The sequence below is a fragment of the Corvus moneduloides genome, chromosome 5 (genome assembly GCF_009650955.1).
Source record: "Corvus moneduloides isolate bCorMon1 chromosome 5, bCorMon1.pri, whole genome shotgun sequence".
In the NCBI taxonomy this organism is placed as follows: domain Eukaryota; kingdom Metazoa; phylum Chordata; class Aves; order Passeriformes; family Corvidae; genus Corvus; species Corvus moneduloides.
This window is the reverse complement of record NC_045480.1, coordinates 43,175,743-43,196,474: the sequence shown is the minus strand read 5'-3', so window position 1 is coordinate 43,196,474 and position 20,732 is coordinate 43,175,743. Positions and strand designations below refer to the sequence as shown.

Below are 20,732 nucleotides of genomic sequence, written 5' to 3'. Positions count from 1 at the left end.
GAGGAAAAGATACAAAAAAGACCTGAAATGGCTGAGAGGGAGTAGACAGAATGAGGAAGAGTAGAAAGTTAAATGGAATCTCTCTGGGTGACATGAGATCTGTGCCTTTTGTTCTTATTTTGGGTGCACTTTGGAAGCCTGTTACTGGTGATCTGGTACAAATTCCCGATTGCTTACTCACAGAAACTCCTCTTTAAGGCTATCAGTCCTTAAAGTAAATGGTAACTTTTGTCAAAATACATAGTTATGTCAAAATGCTTTAGATGGTAAGTTTCTTGACAAAGATGGTAAGGTTGATACTTCCAAGGCTGTAAAACAAAATGTGCTGAAAATGCAGTCTTCTGCCCTTTCTTTTTCTTATGTTAGATTTTGAGATTACTGAAGACTACAGGTATGATCTAGTCAGGCATCTATGCTGTCTTCTGAATAAGCTCTAGTTAACATCTGAGTTTCAAAAACTTGTTCAGCTGAACTTTTTAATGAATATCAGTAGAATACTTAAGAGCAAATGAAAATAAGGGAGGGTAGAGAATTTTTTTTCCCTGATTAGGTGAGTTTCTATTGCAGAGAGAATTCTATACTTTGTCAGCATTTTCTACATTTCCTAAGGACCAATTTCAGGGTGAAAAAAACTAGTTGTGGGATTTTGAGGATATGTGTGTGTCTTGGGGTGTGTATGGCACTGAACTTATCCCACCATATTCAATGCTGATCCCTTAAACTGTTCTGGAATTGTAAATGTCTCACTTTTGTTTGGAGTAGCTGTGGAACACTACAGTTTTACAGATTAAAAAGGAAAACATTCACTGTAACATGTTGTTGGTTTGTTTGTTTTTTTTCAGTTCTTCAAGGATCTTATGCATAGCATATGAGGTTTTGCAAGGTTTACAATATATGAATAAACATGGGATGGTCCACCGAGCACTCTCCCCTTGCAATATTCTTTTGGATCGAAAGGTACAGCTACAGAAATAAATCTATGGGTTTGTTTGCTGCTAACAAGTGCCGTGCTGTGTCATAGATGGAGACTGGATGGTCACAGTCCTTCCAATAGGGAAAAAAATTGCATATCTGGAAAGATGTTTTATTTTTTAAAACTACAGTTTTCCTCCATTTCACATGTTTCAAATGTATTTCAGAATTTATTTTTCTGTTTTCTTCTATCCCAAAACACACTGTTTCTCCCTTTTCTTCTCAAAGTGGTAATGTAAGTCTACTTGTCATCATTGTAGTTACAAGACCTTCCTAGCTGTTTGAATAGAAAAATACTTCTTATAGCTAATTACCTGTCAATAATATTTCTTGTGTTCCACGGTGCTATGATACTTGACTTTTAAGATATCAAGATAGTTTTTTGTTCATGTTAAATTATTCAAATTTAAGTATCTGTTCTGTTATCACCGACTATTGAGTTGGCAGTGTGGAATATAATTTCTGCTCATAAAAGTTGAGAGAAATTAATATATGCTATTGTACTTGGAGCAGTTTCTTCATCAGAACCAACAGCTAAAGAGTTTTACCTGTCTGTATAACTCCTCTATCCATCCTTTTTTTACTCAGTTTAGGTAGAATAATTAGATCTTCCTCTTGGAAGGCAAAGAGAAAGAAGAGGACAAAAATAAGGAACACGTATATTTTTATATGGTTGTAAACAAATGAATATCATAATAATGCTCCAACATGCAAAAGTACTCTAGGATTTTAAGATACTCCTAAAATCATTAAAAGAACAGAAGAGGGCTGTAAGACAATAAACTTTTAAGCTCTCCCCTGCCCTTAGAAAACTTTCTGATGTAGCCTTCTCTGTTGCACCATCTGGAGGCTGGCTGAGTGCAATTCAAAATCCAGCAGAAATAAGGCTTCAGTTTAACTTCTATGCCTAACTTTTTGTTGTTAGCTTTCTGTCTTCACAAATAAAAACAAAGTACCTAGAAAAATTGTTTGTTTGAAATAGGTGTTGATACAGTTAAGGAGAGCAAGATAGTAGTGAGTTGATGGGAGGTATACAGAAGCAAGGCTGGGTAAAGAGAAGAGTTGAGGGAATAGTGGAGCCTAATCATGTTTAGGGAGCTCTAGGAGTCAGACAGGATTTTGAACAGTTTTCAAAGAGGAAAAATGTTCAGTGGCGTATTTAAGCCTTTTCAATTACTGAAAATATACTGTAACTTAAAAAGTTATGATGTTTTCCAAACAAAGTGATTTACTTAATACTCTTAAGAAGTAAAAACATTAGAAATAAGCACCTCTTTAACTTGCAGTGAACTTCTACATAATAGATGAGACAGAAATGTAAAAGGGTGCTTTTTACAGGTTTCTGTCCTCTGACAGCTAATGCACTTTGAAATGATTTTTGAATTTTTTTGAACTTTTTTAACTTAAACACAGGTTCTTCCAATGTTGAATTCTGCTGCTCTTGATTGTTTATTTTTCCTTTTTCAGGGACACGTGAAGTTGGCGAAATTCGGACTCTACCATATGACTGCTCAAGGTGTTGATGTTGATTTTCCTATAGGGTAAGGATTTAGCTACACAGTACAAATGTATCAGAGATGTATTTTTGCAGGAAACATACGATGTTTAGAGCACCCCTTATACAGAAGCTTCTGATAATGGCACTAAAGAGGTTGTCATCTGACTAGGTGAGATGAGTGAAAAATAGAGAAGGGGTACCATGCCAGCATGTTATCACAAGTCTGTGATGTCAGTCTTTATTCCCTAGATTTGCTTTCAGATACTGATAGTTCCCTATGACTTGGATTCCTAACTTCAAACTTAGGGAAATGCACAACCAGTACTTTACTATTGCCTACCAATGTAGGCTTTCTGTCTCTTTATAATTTTATGATTTATTTTCAAGTGATCATACTGTACTACAAACCACTGCTTTGTTGCAGTAAGATTTTTGTCACTTTTGGGTTTTTTGAGGTGTCATGTCATTTTCAAATGAAATACTGAGCTGATTCTTAAATACATGGCCAAAAGAAACTGATGTTTCCTTTCAAAACATGGCTGTAGATTTTTTTAGGTATTATAGTGAATTGTTAACAAAAAGAAAAATGATAATACTATTTTAAAATTATCTAGTAGAAGGTAACATGTGTCCTTAACGCTTTTTGTTACTGTTTTTGCAAATTCAAAAGTTATTTGATGGGAATATACTATCAGTGGAGAAGAATACTGCCACCATCCCTAAGTATGAGTCCAGGATACATTTATTTAATATACTAATGCAGAAACTCAATGTGTGTTTTCCCTAAGACATGTAAACATACCGCTTTTAAAGCTGAGGTTTCCTTTCACAAAAAGACAGAACCAGTGATTGGGATTTGACGTTTTATGTAATAAACACTATGCTGGAGTGAAACTTTGCTGCCATGTGTAGATTTTGACTGAATAAAATAGTCAGTATTCTGGTTTCTCAGAATGCCAAATTATTCTGATTATGGAATAGGAACACTTTTTGGACAAACAGGATAGTATCTAATGTTGCTGCATCTTTCTAGGTACCCATCGTATCTGGCACCTGAAGTGATTGCACAGGGGATAGGCAAACCAAGTGATCACACTCAGTGTGAGAAACCTCTGCCTTCCGGCCCTAAATCAGACCTGTGGTCTCTTGGTGTAATATTATTTGAGCTTTGCATGGTATGTAAAAGAATAGTTCTCTTGATTTTGACTCTGGGGGAATAGTTTCATTAACTTGATTGTTCTTGAGCGTGGGGTTAATGACACCTTGCCCATCACCCAACCCCAAATACCAGAATATGTTAGCACTCCTACCTGGACAGTAGTGGTTGTTCAAGGAATAGGATGCTTGGTATATGTGTTAACCATGGAGGATAGTTGCCTGTGGAGCCACAAGAATTTGACTGTATTCCATTTAAGAGAAGTTATCAATGATACATTTTTACTGTATCATGGCATGAAATGTTTCTGCCATAGTTGGGGTAAATAAGGTTTTTTGTTCTTACAGGTAGTTTTGATATGTCTAAAATTCACATGTAGAAGCTTGTTTCACTGGCTTTGTATATAGATGGGATACAATGTTACATAAATATTTTTATGTAGTAGCTGTTTCTTTCAAATTCAACTGTAATTTGACTTTGTTATTTGTTTAGGGGAGAAAATTATTTCAGAGTTTGGAGATAGCAGAAAGATTGAAATTTATACTTATGTTAGGTAAGTAGCACAAAATCACTTTTTCAAATTTCCGAGCAGCTCTATGATTAGAGCTTTACAGACTAATCAGCTTATTATGCTCAGACCTAAAGCACTTCACCTTTGTCATCTTTCATCTACAGATTTAAATAGGCATTTGTAGCATGTTGCTTCTCTAGGGAAAGTATGGAGCTGGATGCTGGGGAAAAAAACTTGGGAAGAGCTGGGGGTGTGTTACAGTAAGGGCAAACTATTAACAGAAAGAAAAGAAAAAAGGAAAGGAAAGAAAAGAAAAGAAAAGAAAAGAAAGTGTGCTCCAGAATGATGGTCGTTTTCATGGTTATTTGTTGGTTTGTGTTGCAGGGGGTTTCTGAAATGAGTTAGGAATTTATGCCACTGAAGAAAGCTGTCCCCACACTAGCAGTGCCTGTGTAGTAATGGCCAAGCAGTGAGAAGCAGGACTCAAATAAGAAGACAGAAATAAAGAGAGCTGAGAAGTGTTTAGTGAACCCAGGCTTTTGTCTGTGGTTTCACCTTCAAACATCACTGTACATGTGGAATTTTTGCTTAATGTAAATGAGTTAGAAGTGGGACTATTCTTGTGGCTTTTAAAACTTGATTTCTGGTAGTGTTTATATATAAACCATGGGAAGGGGAAAGGCATGAATTTGCAATTGGAAGCTTTAACAGTAAGTTATTATTATCTGGAGCAAATAGCAATACTGCTAAAATTAATTGCTGTAGGAAGAAACATTTTTTTAATTCAGCAGTTAGTGCTTGAGTGCTGAAATTCTGACTGTTTTGGGGGTTTGGTAACAAGGCTTCCTGAAGCATCTTCATCCACTTCAATCTGAATGAAAGTTGTTGGTTTATCTGCTGAAAAGCATTCATGTCATGACTTGGAAATTATTTATTCAGTAAAGTAATGACAGAAGTTCTAAAATACTGCTAGTATTATCTGCAAGGAGCAACAGAGGGAAAAATGACCTCAAGACTCATGTAGGTACCCTGAAGTTCTTCCAAGGATCTTTTAAAAAATTTTTTTATTTATGAGCTGAAAGACTGTTTTACTTTATTTGGCAGAGACTGACACTCTGGATTTACTAGGCCTGTAAAAAGATTTTCAGTCTTAGCTTAGATGTGCTACTTAACTTTCCTAGGCTTCTGTCTGCATAGGTTATAATAATTTTCATTTCTGATTTTGATAATTCATTTTCAAGTGATGTGGAATTGTCAATAAAAAGCCAAAATTAAGTGGTTTTTATTGGAGTGGATATTTATCTGATATCCTGTTTAAGTGGTATCACTTTATTAATAATCTTTACCTTTTTATTGTTCTGTTTGTTTTTCAAAGGCTGTGTGGATGATATTGTAACTGTATTGGCTGAAGAACATGGTTGCCTTGATATTATTAAGGTTTGTGAAACTAGTTTGCTCTTCCATGCTGTCTTATCCAGAATATTTTATTACTGTTGGATAGTATTTCACATATATATTTTTTTAATTCATTTGGTCACTTACTGTATTGCAAAATGATGAAAAATTTTGAAGTCCAATCTACATATCTTGGATCCTTTCAAACAGCCAGTACTGGCAATATTCTTTCCTAAAATTGCTGTCAGTCTCAGTAAATGTAATGCTCTCTGGGTAATTTAATAAGTTATAAATTTTGTTTAATGTTTTGGTGGTTAAGTATTTTTCTTCCAGAAATTAAGTCTTCTATCTGGTCCACTTTATACATTCTGGTAACGTAGATTTTTATAGTTCAACTTTTCCTTACCCACAAAAATAATCACTGAATTTTAGTGTCTGTATATTTTGGGACATTATATGAAAGGGTTCTGATTGTTAGCAGAAGGAAGTTGCCAGATACTGCTTTGTTTCCAGCAGGGTACAGAATATCTAAATTAAAAAATAAGTAAAAAGCTGCACACATTGCAAATTTTTCAGATTTTTTTTCCCTTAAATCAAATGTAGGATTGGAAGGTGAGAAGAATTGCTTCCCCACAATTTTGGTCTCACGCAGCTAACCTCATGTGCGTAGGTGTGAAATTGTATTGCCCTCAAAGGAATAGCCTGTATGTTAAAAGTTAAGTATGAGCCAAGTGGCTTGCTGAATTAAGACAGTAATAAACAGACCTGCTCCATATTTTTCTTATGTTTCAGGACCTTTCTGAAAATGCCATAGCTCTACTGAAGAAATGCCTTATGTTCCAGCCTTCTAAGAGGCAAGTATTCAGTCCAAGGGCCTAGTAAACTCTGTGGATTACTATGAAATTAGAAGAACTGTTGCTCAACCTTTTTTTGGAATATTGACATTTGGTCTACCTATAAAAAATTCCCAGTTTTCTGCTTTTCAGTGTGCAAATGAGAAGAATTAGAAGTCTGAATTTGGGCTGTAAACAGACTAGTATGTTATGCTGCATGAATTGAAAAACATTGGTAGACATTTTTCGCTATTAAAATTTCTGAAATCCAATATAATTTAATGTAACTTGCTGGTATTTGTTACTGGGGACCTTCTTGCTGAAATGCAACATTTTTGGGAGCACTTTGCTCTAATTGTTTTATCCTCTTCTCTTAATTTAAGGCCAACTCCAGAGGAATTGCTACATGACAGTTTGTTCAGTGAAGTATCCTCACTATATCCTCCCTTCCACAAACCTGCTGGTCTGTTCTCATCTTCTCCAAGGTGTGCTAATTTAACACTTCCTGAAGACATAAGTCAATTATGTAAAGGTAAAAGCAGGTAGTGGGATAAATGTCATTGGAGGGGGAAGGAAAATAAAATGTTATTGCATTTTCTCTCCAAAAAATTATTCACAGAGACTATTAAATGTTACAACACTACATTAACACAATAAGTTGTTCAATGGACAGAGATGTGGGCAAACATTTTGAGGGATGTGTGCAAATCAGAGGAGTCAAATCTTAATTTTGTGCTTCAGCCTCAGGGAAAAAATAACATTAGTATTCAAGTCCATGTTGCAAAAGCAGTGTCGTCTTTTGTCTTTAGAATTTGGACATATGCAGGTATAAAGTCATTTTTTTTTTCACTTACTGGTAATTGGATTCTGCTAGGTCGTAGCATCAGATGATTTTTGGAAGTACTGGAAAACAAGGTCTTTGTAAAAGAGGTCACATTCTGGACTAAAATATACTTCTAAGTTTTAAACTAGAGTATGTTGAAAATGTTACCTCTACTAAATCCTCATTAGTTTTTTCTTATGAACTTGGAGATGTTTCAAAAATCTCACTTAGACAAAGATTTTATACCTTGTTAGAATGAGTATGGTATGTGAAGGGAAGAGAGATTATAACTACTCAGTAGGAATCACATGTTTCTTATTTTAAGTCTTAGTGCTGTGTACAAAACACTTGTTTTGTTTTGTTTTGTTTAAAAACACACAGGAAGCAAAAGTCCACACTTCAGTGTATTCATGTGAGGGGTTCATGGCAAACTGCAGAAATATCTGCTTTTTAAATTACTTCTTTCCTTAAATCTCCTTAAAGAGCACTTGCAAAGGAAAATCCCTTTTCCTGTAACTTCACATTAAGGTTATGACCTTTCAAGCAGAATAATTTTTTTTCAATAGTATGTGTTCAGACTTGTAGAAGGAAATACAGACTACCTAAAAGGCTGTAATTTACTTTTTTGTCATTTCTCCCAACAGATGAAGATAATGATTACCTAGCAGAAAGATCAATTGAAGAGGTTTATTATCTCTGGTGTTTGGCTGGAGGAGACTTGGAGAAAGAACTTGTCAACAAGGAAATCATTCGATCAAAGCCACCTGTCTGCACACTTCCCAAGTAAGGATGGAGAAGCAATTTAAGGACAAGGAGGGAGAAATGATGGATGGATGGATGGATGCTAGTGATGGCAAGAGAACATATTTAGTTTAAATACCTGTATATGTGAAAAATACTGAAAATGGCATTCTTTAACAGCAGGAAATTCCACTTCCCCTCTTACCCAATTTCGTTCATTATTTGAATGCCTTGTATCTGTCACCTACTTACTGCTTTCTGAAATTTGAAAAGATGCTGGTGAAATGAAAAATACTGAATGGAAGTCCCTAAATTTTGCACTCTTTCCAATAGAATTGAGTTTTAGTAATAATGTCTCACTGTGCTTCAGAGGGATATTTGTAATTGTGATTTGTTATGTAGCAAATTCTCACATTCTGAATTCTCTTTCACAGAGCAGCAGTAGTTAATGGACAACCCAGTTATTCAGCAGATCAGCTGACTATTTTTTTTCAAAATGCTTCGTTTTATGACTTAGAACTCTGTAGCAGCATTGTAGTGATTGCTACTTTTATTTTACTGCTGCACATGTTGCAGTTTTATGTAGCACATTCATGTGTTAATCCTAAAACCTGATCTTAGTAGCATAACTATGTGCCCATACATATCAATTTACTGTTTCTGTTTAAAAAACAGATGAAGTATGTGTACAGCCAAAATGCAATATGATTATTTAAAAAAAAAAAGGATATAGATTTTAAGCGTTATTTTTGGTATCAAAATTAGTGTGAGATTTTTGAGGGATTACTTATTTCTTTGCCCATAGGTGAATGTAGGTACTTTTGAATTATGAGGGAAAAATATTTTCCACCTTACTGTCTATCTTGAAGATGAGGAATTAATTTTAAAAATGCAGTCTAACTCTTAAGTGACACTGAGAATGGTAGCTTAAATTCTGAAAATCAGTTTCATGTGGTCTACTTTTAAAATATCATGCAATGGAAAATTTGTGTACTCTCTGCCTTGGATTCATTTGTATCCTTAGATGGACTGCAACAGAAAAGGTCAGACTTTAGCTTGGGGTTTTTTGTCGTGATGAGAACTGGCTTTCATATGATAATAATATTTTATTTTTGCTTTTCACAATGAATGACAGTCCTGGTCTGTGCCAGATCAAGGAATAAAAGGGAATATTAATCCCATGTCTCATAACTCTTCCTTTGTGTGCAAAGCAATGTTACAGAAAACCTGAAATGTGCCATTTTACAAAAAAAGCTGTCTGAATAATTTAAGGTGATTGTGCATTCCCTTGATAGCAGGTTTCATGCCATGCAGAGTCAGTACAGTATACTTCTAAGACCTAACACTTTGTTTTAAAGAGGAAACTGCTTGATGTAAGAAATTTTTTTCCTAGCTCAAGTCCTGTGTTATAAAATGACCTGATTCTTTTTTTGTTCTCCTTTTTGAAGCTTTTTATTAGAAGATGGTGAGAGCTTTGGGCAAGGACGAGATAGAAGTTCCCTCCTAGATGACACAACTGTGACTTTGTCTCTGTGCCAGCTCCGAAACGTAAGAGGAGTATTGTGCATTTCTTATGTTCTTCTCTGCAGAAACATTTGTTTAAAGGGAATATGTAACAGCAGCTCCTACTGCTGTTTCTACCAATGGAAGTGTCACTGATTCCAAGAGAACACTTCTTGGTGTCCAAGTCAGATTCTCATTTGTGCTATTAAATTCCTTTGTCTGCAAAAGCTTACTAAATTAGATTTACCTTCTTTCCCTCCATTTCCTTTTTCTGTTACCTGCTTTGTTCCAGTGTAGTGCAAATAGTTCTGTAGTACCTGGTATTCTGCACAGTTGCTAAAAAGTAAGTGTCTTCTGTATGCTTTAATTACTCTGTCAATGGCTTACATTATCTAAAAGAAAAATCAACTCAGTTCAGTCTCAGCTCCTCAAAAGCTTTATACTTAACATTGGATACCAAGTTTCCACTAGTTGATTACTAATCTTTGGAATATATATCTATGAAACAGCTAGTTCAAAAGAGCTCTTCAAAGCATTTTGCAAAAATGCTGTAATGCAGTTTTCTTCCATCTTCATTGGGAAAATCAACATAGGATAACTCATGATTTGGCTTGATGTCATGAGCAGTTACAAGATTCACTGCATATACCACTGAAATGTTTTAATTGTTTACACGTCTTTGCTCATGTGGAGCTTTATTGCTGTTGAATTGGGAAACTTCTGCACTGTTTGAAGCTTGTTTTTTGTAGTAGCAAATGCAATTCTGTCAGTTTTTTTAAAAAAACCCTTTCCATATGATTACAGAGATAGTACAAAAAAAATGACTCCTGACTCTGCCACCTTATTTTTGGAGGTAGTGTGTCAAACACTGTGTAAACACATTTCTTCGGTAGAACTTTGCACTTGATGCACACAAAAGCATCAAGGCAGACCAAAGAACTGGGTTATTTTTTTCACTAAGTCAGTGGGGCTTGTGAGGCAGAAGGGAGGTTAAAAATATGCAACAACTATTGTCAACATAATACACACTGCAGCTCCTACTGTTATTCTTACTAGAGGGCAGCTTTTTCAGGCTTTTTTTAAACATTTTGATCTGTAATTTTGGATATTGCTGCCTACTTCTATAAGTACAGCAAGAAATAATTATATACTGAAGTTTCATTTTGGGGAAGGTGCAAGCCTGAACTTTGCAGTGTTAGTTGAAATAAATTTTTGAGCTTGCACAATTTTTCAAACACCTTTTATAGAGCAAAGCATGATGCTTATAATTAAAAGAGGAGCAGTACTGAATGAACTGAGAATGAACTCTTCTGCCAGCCCCAAGAGAACAGGCTGTGTGCCGTGTGCCTGCAAGTTCAGGGCTGAACTGCAAAACAGAGCACTGCAGGGAGCATGGTATTAAACATTAATCATGCACCATAAAATGTCTGAAAACTTCAGTCAAAAATCCAGCCATGTTTGTCTGTCACCTTTGCTGAGTGTTTTTCCTTAAAGGATTTCAAGTTCGCATAACTCTTGAACTGACTGGCACCATAAAAGTAAGTTGTTCATTTGCTTTGCAGCTACTTGGATAGGAAATCCATGTAGAAAAATGAGGAAACAAAGAAGAACTATGTAATATTACTGATCTGTTAATCCATTGTCGATATAAACTGGTTTTTTTGTGAAAATAGGTTTATGGATTATATGAATTCTCTTCAGGCGGGAGAACTTCCATCAACTCCAAAAGCCTGTATTAGCAAAAGTTTGTAGTGTTGAAGGCTGTATGCTTCATTGATGGAGAAGGACTGAGCTAATGCTTAGGTCTCAAGGCGAGCTACTGAATTTGGCAAATGAATTGCTGATTAATAGTTTCTGTATTCCACTAAGGTTTCCACTTGAATTCTGGGCAGCATTCTGATAATGAACTATTTTTCTTCCTCATTCCAGAGATTGAAGGATGTTGGTGGAGAAGCATTTTATCCATTGCTCGAAGATGAGTAAGTATGTGTATCAATTTGTACATCTGTAACTCACTGAATTTTGAGTTACTGGTTTTATTTGAGTGGCACACTGCACAGCAGTGTACAGCAGACACAACTGCTTCCCAAAAGCAAAACTAACATGTCTTTGGCTCTAAAATTTGAGAGCTGATTGGCACTCTGCACTTAAGGCCCTGATACCAAACTGAGAATCTTAGCCTCTGTCCTAGCAATCAATTGTTTGTGCTGAATATTCAAAATTTTCCATTTATACTTGTTTCTGGCTCAGAAATATTTCATGAGGTACTAATTTTTTTTCAGTGATCTGTTTTTCTTGCTGTTCACTATTACTATCCTTTTTTTTTTTCTAGCCAGCCAGCTTTACCTCATTCCAACAGTAGCAATGAGCTCTCTGCAGCTGCTACTCTTCCTCTGATCATCCGGGAGAGGGACACAGAGTACCAGCTAAATAGAATTGTCCTGTTTGACAGGCTGTTGAAGGTATGGAGTCCTTGTGATGCTGGATAATTGGATTTGGTCTGTCAATTGGAAGATTTTGAAAGACCAAGTAATTGTAAAAGGAAGCAGAGATGCAAGAGACCACAGTGGGAAAGGGGGAAGAAAACCATTCAGAAGTATAAGGAGATTGAAAATAAAAATAGAACAAATTATTCTCAGTACTGATAAATTTAAAAGTAGATTTTAAAGTATGCACATGAAAGTAGAGCTGCTGCTAGTACTGGTTATTTACTGATGAAAACAACTTTACATCCTTCATTTCATAACAGACTAAGCTGTTATAGATATAAATATGCCTGTAACATTTCTGCGTTTCCACGCAGTAAAGTATTTGAAAACATGGCAGTGCCATGTTATGAATGTGAGGTTTATACTGGGGAAAGGAATAGCAGCCCCTAATTTCCATATATGCAGAAAGATGGATTCCTCTTTAAGAATGAGTGAGCTGATGCACATCATCAAGTATAAACTAGAAATGTTTAATAAAGCCAAGATGGATACATAGTATGAAAGGAAACATAAAATGAAGAAAAAACTTGTAATATGAAGTTGCATTAGTATATCTATCCAGTAGAGCACATGAATGCATTTATGAGAAAGAGTGGATATCTTAACATCAAACAGTAGTCCTTCATCCAGGCCTTCCAGTTAGGAATTAAATACACTTTTTGTGAAATTTGTATTCACTGTTCAGGCTGTTTCACTTGGGGAAGGACTGTCCCAGCTTTGGGATTTGAATTGTCTCAGTTACATGGTAACATTTTTTGCAGTTAATCTCTTCTCTTTGAAGGCCTACCCCTACAAGAAAAACCAAATTTGGAAAGAAGCCAGGGTTGACATCCCTCCCCTTCTGAGAGGCATAACCTGGGCTGCCTTGTTGGGTGTTGAGGTAAGGGCATTTGGAGAAGTTCCAGTACTGACCGGGGATGCAGTGGGATAGGAATGGGGTTGACAAGGAAGGTGGAATGGGTTTAAAATTTGCCAGGTAGAGTTACTGGAATTTCAAACAAAATGAGTCATGAAATTGTGCAAATAAAGACAATGTTCTGAAAAACTTGCTTCTTGTCTGTCAGGTTATTTGATTTCAGAAAGCCTATGTAGACTTGACTGCCTTTAATTTTGATTATGGGGTGGAAAATAATATCCTGACATTTGGTAGTTAACAGGGGTTCTTTGTTTTGATTTTTAATATTTTTGACAAATGCAGTTGACAGTCCTTCTGCTCCAGTCAGCAATAATTGGACAAAACAGGAGAAAACACATGAAAGGTATTTTTCTCACCTACCAATCAATACACTTCCCAGAAAGAATAGAGAATAAATAAATCAAATACAGTCCGTTTGGGCAATGGAATGTGCCAGAAATGAGGGCTCCTCACAGAGTTGCTGGACTACCTAGCCTTTGGATTTACCTTGCTTGCAATCCTGCAGGAGCAGAGCAAAGAGATTCTTAGAGATAACACATCCCAGGTTATTCAGGAGATTTAGCTTAGGATGTGATCTTCTGAGTGCTATATAATATAATCAGCAAAGAAAGCTGTAAAGGTAAAGAAAAAAATGCTGGTCAGGACTGTAGCCTGAGTCTGAGGAAATGAGTCAATTCTCATGTTTCAGCAACTTGTCATCTGTACAGTATGGGTGTTTTCCTGTCCCATAACATTAAAATGAACTTGTTAGTATGCCTGCCCTGGGATTTATGCAAGGACAGGCTACTTAAGTCATCTGTATTGGCAATATCAATTAACATGCAGCTGGATTGAGTGCCTTTACAGAGATGATGCTGAAAGCCACTTGCCATTGGCTGAGGTAAGCACTGGATTTAAACTGAGAGCATCTCTTAACTTGAAAATGGGAAACTACAAAGTACATAGCTTTCTGCATGAACAACTGAAAATCACTGAAAATCATGCTGAGGAGATCTATAGAAAGGTCTGTATGTCCTGAGTTAGTAACGGAATAAAGATGTTTTTGTTAAAATTAGCTGTCAGAACTTTCTGTTGTTCTGCTAACTAAAGTTCTTAACAAAAACAGTCAACTTCTGCATATCAGCATGTACATTGTCATATGCACTTGTGTTGGTAAGGGCTTTCTAAATTCAAATATTCTTCTTCCACATTTAGGGTGCCATAGAAGCAAAATATGATGCCATTGATAAAGACACACCGATTCCTACAGACAGACAAGTAAGACTTATGGTGTTACCAAATATTGTCACTTGAAGATCTTTCCCCCCCATCACTTGCCTATTACAGCACATATGGTGGATAATAACAGTATGGTTCTTCTTGCCCTCTAGCCTTATGCTGTAGCAAGAATCTTGCAAAACAGATTGGCACAAGTACTTTAACTCAACTTTCAACATGGGGAAGCTGAAATCCTTTTTTACTTTATAATCACTGTTTCTGTAGCAGCAGCAGAGTAGTGAACAATATTAATGATTTATTGTTAAAAATCCTGGGTTTATAGAATGCTTGTTGTGCCTGTTGGACCTTTTACCAGGTAATGCAGAAAAGGAAAAAAAAAATCTCTATTTTTTCAAGTTTGACAGGTCTGTTAGGTCCCATGTCAGTTTTGGTTTTGAGAGTGATGGAGGAAGCAGATTGTGTATGATGGTGATCTGACCTACATATTTTGGCTGACTTCCACCTCTAGTGTTGCAAAATTGCTGTAGTACTACCCTACTCATCCCCATTTCTCTTTATATGCTTGGCTGTGGTGCAGATTGAAGTTGATATTCCTCGTTGCCATCAGTATGATGAATTGCTGTCATCACCAGAGGGTCATGCAAAGTTTAGACGTGTATTGAAGGCCTGGGTTGTTTCCCATCCTAATTTGGTGTACTGGCAAGGTGAGTTTGACCATAGTTGGCAAGGGCAGATAATTGAATGGAAAGCTTTGACTGACTTGAAAGTACCTCCTGCTTTTCACCCCCACAATAAGCCTTTTTTTGAGTGCTTTCCTCTGTTTCCTTTAAAGAATGAATCTGTGGGTTATTGCAAATTTAAATCCTAATAATTTATATTTAATTTGTAATAAAAAATTGCCCTACTATTTGTTTTATATTCAGTCTTCATAACTTTCAGTCACTTTATTTCAAAAACAAAAGTCTGTTGCTTGCTATTAAGCTCCAAGATAATACTGCAAAAGTTACTGACTTCTTGGGATGGTAATTGGCATTTCTTGGATGCCTTGGCAAAATAATCAATTTGGCATTATAGCTGAACAATTTGAAATCCTTGCTGTTTTCATGCATTGATTTCACAGTTGTTCTCACCATTACTTGTGAAGCCCTGACAATGCAGAACCAGTATCTAGTGTGCAGATTTTCGTTATAAATGAATGACTTGTGCATTAAAATAAATGAGCTCTTTGTGCTGTTTCTTCATGGCTCTTCGCTCTTTAGGTCTTGACTCTCTTTGTGCACCGTTTCTCTACTTGAATTTTAACAATGAAGGTGAGTACCTTTTTCTGCAGTGAGTGAGGAGAAGCACAGTCTCTGGTCTGTATCTACATGCAGACAGATGTGTGCATCTGCTTAGAGATGGAAAGTTTGTGTATCTACAAAGGAATTCTAAAGTTCCTGTTGCCACTGGTCAAAAGAAATGGTTGGGTTTTGAAAACTGCATGTGGTGTACTGCTCTTCAAGCAGGTGTTCAAATACTGTTTATTGCCAAGTACAATAATGATATATAATAAAAAGCACAAATAACCTTGAGTAGAAAATAGCAAGAAATGCTGCTGTTGTACTTGAATTATAGTTCAGCATTGCTTAAGGTGAATGTATTATTTGGTAACCTAAATGTTAAACTGTCAGACCAGCTTTATTCAGAAAAGCTGATGGTAGTTTTAAATGCCTGAAAGTTTATCAGATCAGCTTTACATATATGACCTTTATCTTCTTAGAATGTGATTTGTTCAAAACAGTGTAGTCCAAGCTTTTATTGTCTTGTACTTGGCTTTCTTTATATAAGGTCTTTTTGGGGGAAAACTAGTTTCTTAGGTCAATGACTCCTGTTATACCTACTGTACATGCAATCATTTTTGTGTGTAGATTAATTTAAGTATTTATGCTTATTATCTGGTTAATAATGAACTTTTTTAGGTGTCATTAAATTGTGCCTCTGTCCCTGCATCTGTTTTTCTAATTCTTTCAGCTCTGGCATATGCCTGCATGTCTGCTTTTATTCCGAAGTATTTGTATAACTTCTTTCTGAAGGATAATTCTCATGTTATTCAAGGTAAGTCACGTTATTTGGTGTAGTTCTAAGGAAAGTAGAATTATTTCTGGATACATAAATACACTTTTTTAAGGGGTTGCAAAATTGGGACACAGTTAAAATCATGTAACTGTGCAAGAAAATTTGGAACAAAATAAGTGGTTAAAGATTCAGGTAGGAGAAAAAATCCAGATGTGCATGCACACACACACACATACAAAAATGTTCTATGTAAAATCCAAGGTAAGAGTCAGTCCATCCTGCAAAGTTGTGAAAGCAGTGAATAGTCTTTCTAGTGTTACACTGTTAAGACTTAGCCTTCAAGGGATCAAAGTCATCCTGTTAGAGGAGCTGTTGGGACAGCAAGGGAAAATGAAGAGGAACAGTACAAACTAGAGGTTCCTCAGAAAATGAAAGTTATGGTATTCATGAAAATAGGGATTCAAGGGGAATTTCTTATTGAGCAGAAGATGGTGTTATTCAATACAGGACAGGAGTTGGAGAATCCTGAGGAATAATGTTCCGTAATTCAGCCTTCAGCAAGTATGTAGGTAACTTAGAGAAATGAAAACAATGGCTAGGAATGTCTGTTCTTATTGAAAATTAATTTTAAATTTCATGAAACCATGAAATAGGAATTGTCTCGACCTAGAAAGTCAGCTTGGCACAGTCTGTATTGGGAAGATAATTTGTCTTCCAGACAGTTTTTAAAAATCAAAAGTTACGAATGTTTATTGAATACTGAGTATCAGCATGGCTTGCTGTCTTTGTATTTCTTTTAAAGAAATTCTTTTGTATATTTCTTGTGAAACTCATCGACTTTAAACAGTGTCTGTCATTTTTTGTCTTCAAGAAATGTAATTACGAACTAATCAAGAAAACTAATTAGATATAAAAGCATTTACATGTTAGATAATTGGGAGAGAGCTAACGTAAGGAGAGAATACAGGGGTTAGGAGAGTTTATGTATCAAAGACAATGGGTAAGAAGTGTTATAAACTGAATAAAATAATAGGAAAAATTATTCTAGAACATGTTTGCATCCTTTTGTCTGTAAAGAAAGATCTCTTGCAGTAAAGGTCTAAAGAGGAAGAGAATAAATACGTTCCTCTGGAGACAGGTAATTCAGACTTCAAAATCAATAGCTTGGTAAAGATTTTCTCAAGAGGTTATACTTTCCATAAAATAATACTTTTGCTCTCCAGGGTTTCCTGATGTTATTCCTAAGGAGCTTTGCAAAAATATGTATCAGCCAAAGTTAGAAATACAGCTCAGTAGGATTCTGTGAGCCAAGGTAGTGTAGGCATTCCTGAGTTCCTGGTCTGCATCTCACATCATGAAGGACTCAGGGAGAGTGGACCCTTTAGGATTGTTTCAGTATTCTAATTAATCCTTTCTAGGGTTGTACATCAAAAAATGACGTATAAATAAAGGTGTAAAGGAAAATTCTGTGTAATTTCCCTGCCTTTTTAAGGTAGAGGAAAGGGTTAAGAATGTGTAATTTAACTACCCACTGCAATTTTAGCTGCTTTGTGTTTTCTGTGTAGATAGAAGCTGTGTGGAGCATTGAGATGGCAGCATGTTCCGGAAACAGAGTTTGCCTTCTCTGTTGCTCCCCAGGACTAGCTGTCCCTGCCCTAATTATTCTGTTCTTGGGAACATGGAGGAAAAGGAACTGCCATCTGTTACAAAACTGCAATGCTATTGCCTCTTTATCTTTCTTCTCACAGAGTATGTGACAGTGTGGACAAAATGGAGAGGAGCAGAACAGAGAGAGAAACCTGTTACTGTCCTGTGTTCTGCTGTCTGCTTCTCTTCCTATTAAAAGCAAGTTATTTCGACAACTTAATGAAATTGTACCCATCAACCTAATAGGCCAGGCTGAAGATGTAATAAATTTTATAGTGGGTGTTTCTCCTTGCTGGTTACAAGACAGTTTTTAACTCTGCATGTCAAGCATGCATCACAACCTAAGTGTGAGCCAAGTAAAACATTCTTAAAAATCCAAATTGAGAAGAACTAAAGAAGAAAAACTAAATGTTTCTTCCTCTGTATTGAATGTAATGGTAACAAGGAGTAGAGTGGTGGTACTCACTTGCTGTTTTATTGTAGGTTTAAAATTAGTGGCTGTCCTTTCTTACAGCTCTGTTGTGAGCTAGCAGCATGTGGTGGCTTGTGTTTTTGACAACAGTCTTGGATTTGTTGTTTCAGAGTACCTGACGGTGTTTTCCCAGATGATTGCATTCCATGATCCAGAGCTAAGTAACCACCTCAATGAAATTGGCTTTATTCCAGATGTAAGTGTTAAGGGTCCTTATAAGTATTATCCAAAGGAATTAAAAAATGGAAAATGAGGGAAACTGGGGTGAGATGCCTTTCCAAACTGCTTCAGTAGCACTTTGACCAAAGTGAAACTTCCATATTAATAGACTTTATTGAATATGCTGATAAAATGGTAAAGTTTTGATTCTGATTTTACATGCTTTAGTCCTTCCTGTTCTGCTGGGATGGTAAATACAATAAAAATACTACTAACCAGTTATTATGACTTAGATTCATCTTAAAAGGTATATATACATTTATGTTTGAAATGTGGGTTAATATACAAAAATTACTACCCATGAAGTGCTAACAGCAAAACTACTGCAGCTAGTTAAATGCTGTTGTTTAACACAAATGACACATTATTTTGCAAGGAATAGAAAAAGTACGTTCAAGTGATCTTCAGTTTTGTAGATATGTCAGACCTTGGAAAATGCTTAGCAGTCATTTGCTGCAGTGTGTCACAATCATGGGACAAGTGCATAACATAGACACAAGTTTTATGCTTCCATTGGAAAAAAAATCTCTAAGATGGAGTAAAATGAAAACTGAGAACATGGCCAAAGCATTGTAGAGAGGGTGGACTTTGTGAAAAAGCAAAAAAAGGCCTTCTTTAGAGCCTCATTTCGAGCTATCATTGTAAGTAGTAAAGCTTTCCTCCTTTTTTTAGAGAGGTGTGTATAGTCAAGAAAGCCAAAATAAAAATGTTTGTCTGCCTACAAATATTGATGTTTCTGAAAAGTAGATTTAGGCATGGCCATAGAGATAGCGTTAATTGATATGGTCTATATCATTCTATCTTTGGCACTTAGTAATTTGGTAATTGCAAGTTGGTTATAAGAGCAGATGATGACTGAGAGGTCAGAATGGAAGAAGACAACTGGACTCAGGAGATGTTGATATAGAAATACAAATTTCATAAGTAAGAAATTTATAAACATTGCTTCTATAAGCAATATAAAGTTTAGTTTATCAGAAAAGCCTTATGCTTATTGGGAAATATTTCAGGTTGAAGCAGCAAGGCCAAGCCTCTGAAAATCATTTGTTTTAGACAGTTCCTGAAAGAATTTACGGGAGTTTGGGACTGGCACATACTCATTATCACTGGTTACAAATTTTGTAATGGAAAAGCAAGTATATACTTTCATTTGTTGAGAGTTTTTTAATGTAATAATGTTGTTTGACTGAAAAAAATTCAGGAGATACAGTGGTGTTAAAATGAGCAGAAGAGAAAGCCGGTGTATTGCCTTATAAAGAGAGGAGTTTGAGAAAGCCACATATATTTCAGATAACACCCCTCTGAAGAGGATGGATGGGAGGAAGATGAAAGTAAAGTGAGGAGAAGGAAAAATATTCATCTGTAGAAAGCCTAAATATTTGGGTAGATCAAGTGCAAGGGTTAACAGCAACTTTTAAGTTCCTGAGGGAGAATCAATTTTGCAGCATCACTATATAAATGCTTTTAATGTTTATTTTTTTAAAGGCTGCAGTTCTTCTGTGTGTTTTGTCCAGGATGCTAGTTCCCACTAAAGAGTTAGAGATATAATTTCCCTGACCACCTTACAGGTCCTTGTTTGGGCTAGTGATCTGTGCAAGAGCTCTGTAGCAACCCATCTTGGGTCTCATCTGATATTTCAGCAGCTCCTAGTGTCTGCTTATAAAGTTATAACTCTCCACTGAAGACTTCCAAGGTACAAGTGAGATGGAATAGTTTAAAATCACGTTTTGCTATATTTTAGTTTCTGTTGTGCTAGTCATTGGACAGCACATAGTCATACATGAGCCTTGTCTCTAAATATTGCGGTCTAGAGATGATCAGGTGATACAGTAAACAATTGCAAAAGAGGTATATTTTTTTAAAACTCTTGCATTGAAGTTCTGAAGTTAACACTAACCTATGAAGAGAGGTTGTCCTTTCTGAATTATCTGTCAGGGTTTGGGGTTTTTTTTTTTAATAAGTAAAAGTTGTTCTGTTGTTTAGATTAGTCAGAGAGGTGATTTTTTGTAACTGTAACAAGGCAGTACAGGATCCATCAAGGTGAAGGATATGCACTGTGGTAATGAGATCTGAACCAGAGTTTCGTGCTTGAGTACTAATCCTATCAAAGTAAACCCTGATTAATCTTTCATCATTGAAACGTGGGCTCTGCTGCAGGGAAGATTGTGTTCCTGGCACCCTTCTCATTTGCTTCAGGTCACGTAGCTCTCAGAATATTGAACACTGCTGAAGCTTGAGTCCTTGTGAATATTATTAGCTGATGTGATGCCTGGATTAAGTACAT

General features: G+C 36.0%; 1 protein-coding gene across 3 annotated transcripts in view; it reads left to right on the top strand.

Annotated features, from left to right (window-relative positions):
• Window positions 1–20,732, top strand: part of TBCK (TBC1 domain containing kinase) — a 111,366-nt gene that overhangs the window by 22,235 nt on the left and 68,399 nt on the right. For all 3 annotated transcript variants that reach the window (XM_032109694.1, XM_032109695.1, XM_032109693.1), the window contains 17 exons: window positions 843–957; window positions 2,440–2,513; window positions 3,504–3,645; window positions 4,119–4,179; window positions 5,513–5,574; window positions 6,325–6,386; window positions 6,749–6,897; window positions 7,833–7,971; window positions 9,378–9,477; window positions 11,362–11,411; window positions 11,765–11,894; window positions 12,703–12,801; window positions 14,032–14,094; window positions 14,633–14,759; window positions 15,315–15,365; window positions 16,066–16,149; window positions 18,340–18,425. In XM_032109694.1, coding sequence (XP_031965585.1) covers window positions 843–957; window positions 2,440–2,513; window positions 3,504–3,645; window positions 4,119–4,179; window positions 5,513–5,574; window positions 6,325–6,386; window positions 6,749–6,897; window positions 7,833–7,971; window positions 9,378–9,477; window positions 11,362–11,411; window positions 11,765–11,894; window positions 12,703–12,801; window positions 14,032–14,094; window positions 14,633–14,759; window positions 15,315–15,365; window positions 16,066–16,149; window positions 18,340–18,425 — 1,594 coding nt within the window. The remainder of the gene's footprint in view (window positions 1–842; window positions 958–2,439; window positions 2,514–3,503; window positions 3,646–4,118; window positions 4,180–5,512; window positions 5,575–6,324; window positions 6,387–6,748; window positions 6,898–7,832; window positions 7,972–9,377; window positions 9,478–11,361; window positions 11,412–11,764; window positions 11,895–12,702; window positions 12,802–14,031; window positions 14,095–14,632; window positions 14,760–15,314; window positions 15,366–16,065; window positions 16,150–18,339; window positions 18,426–20,732) is intronic.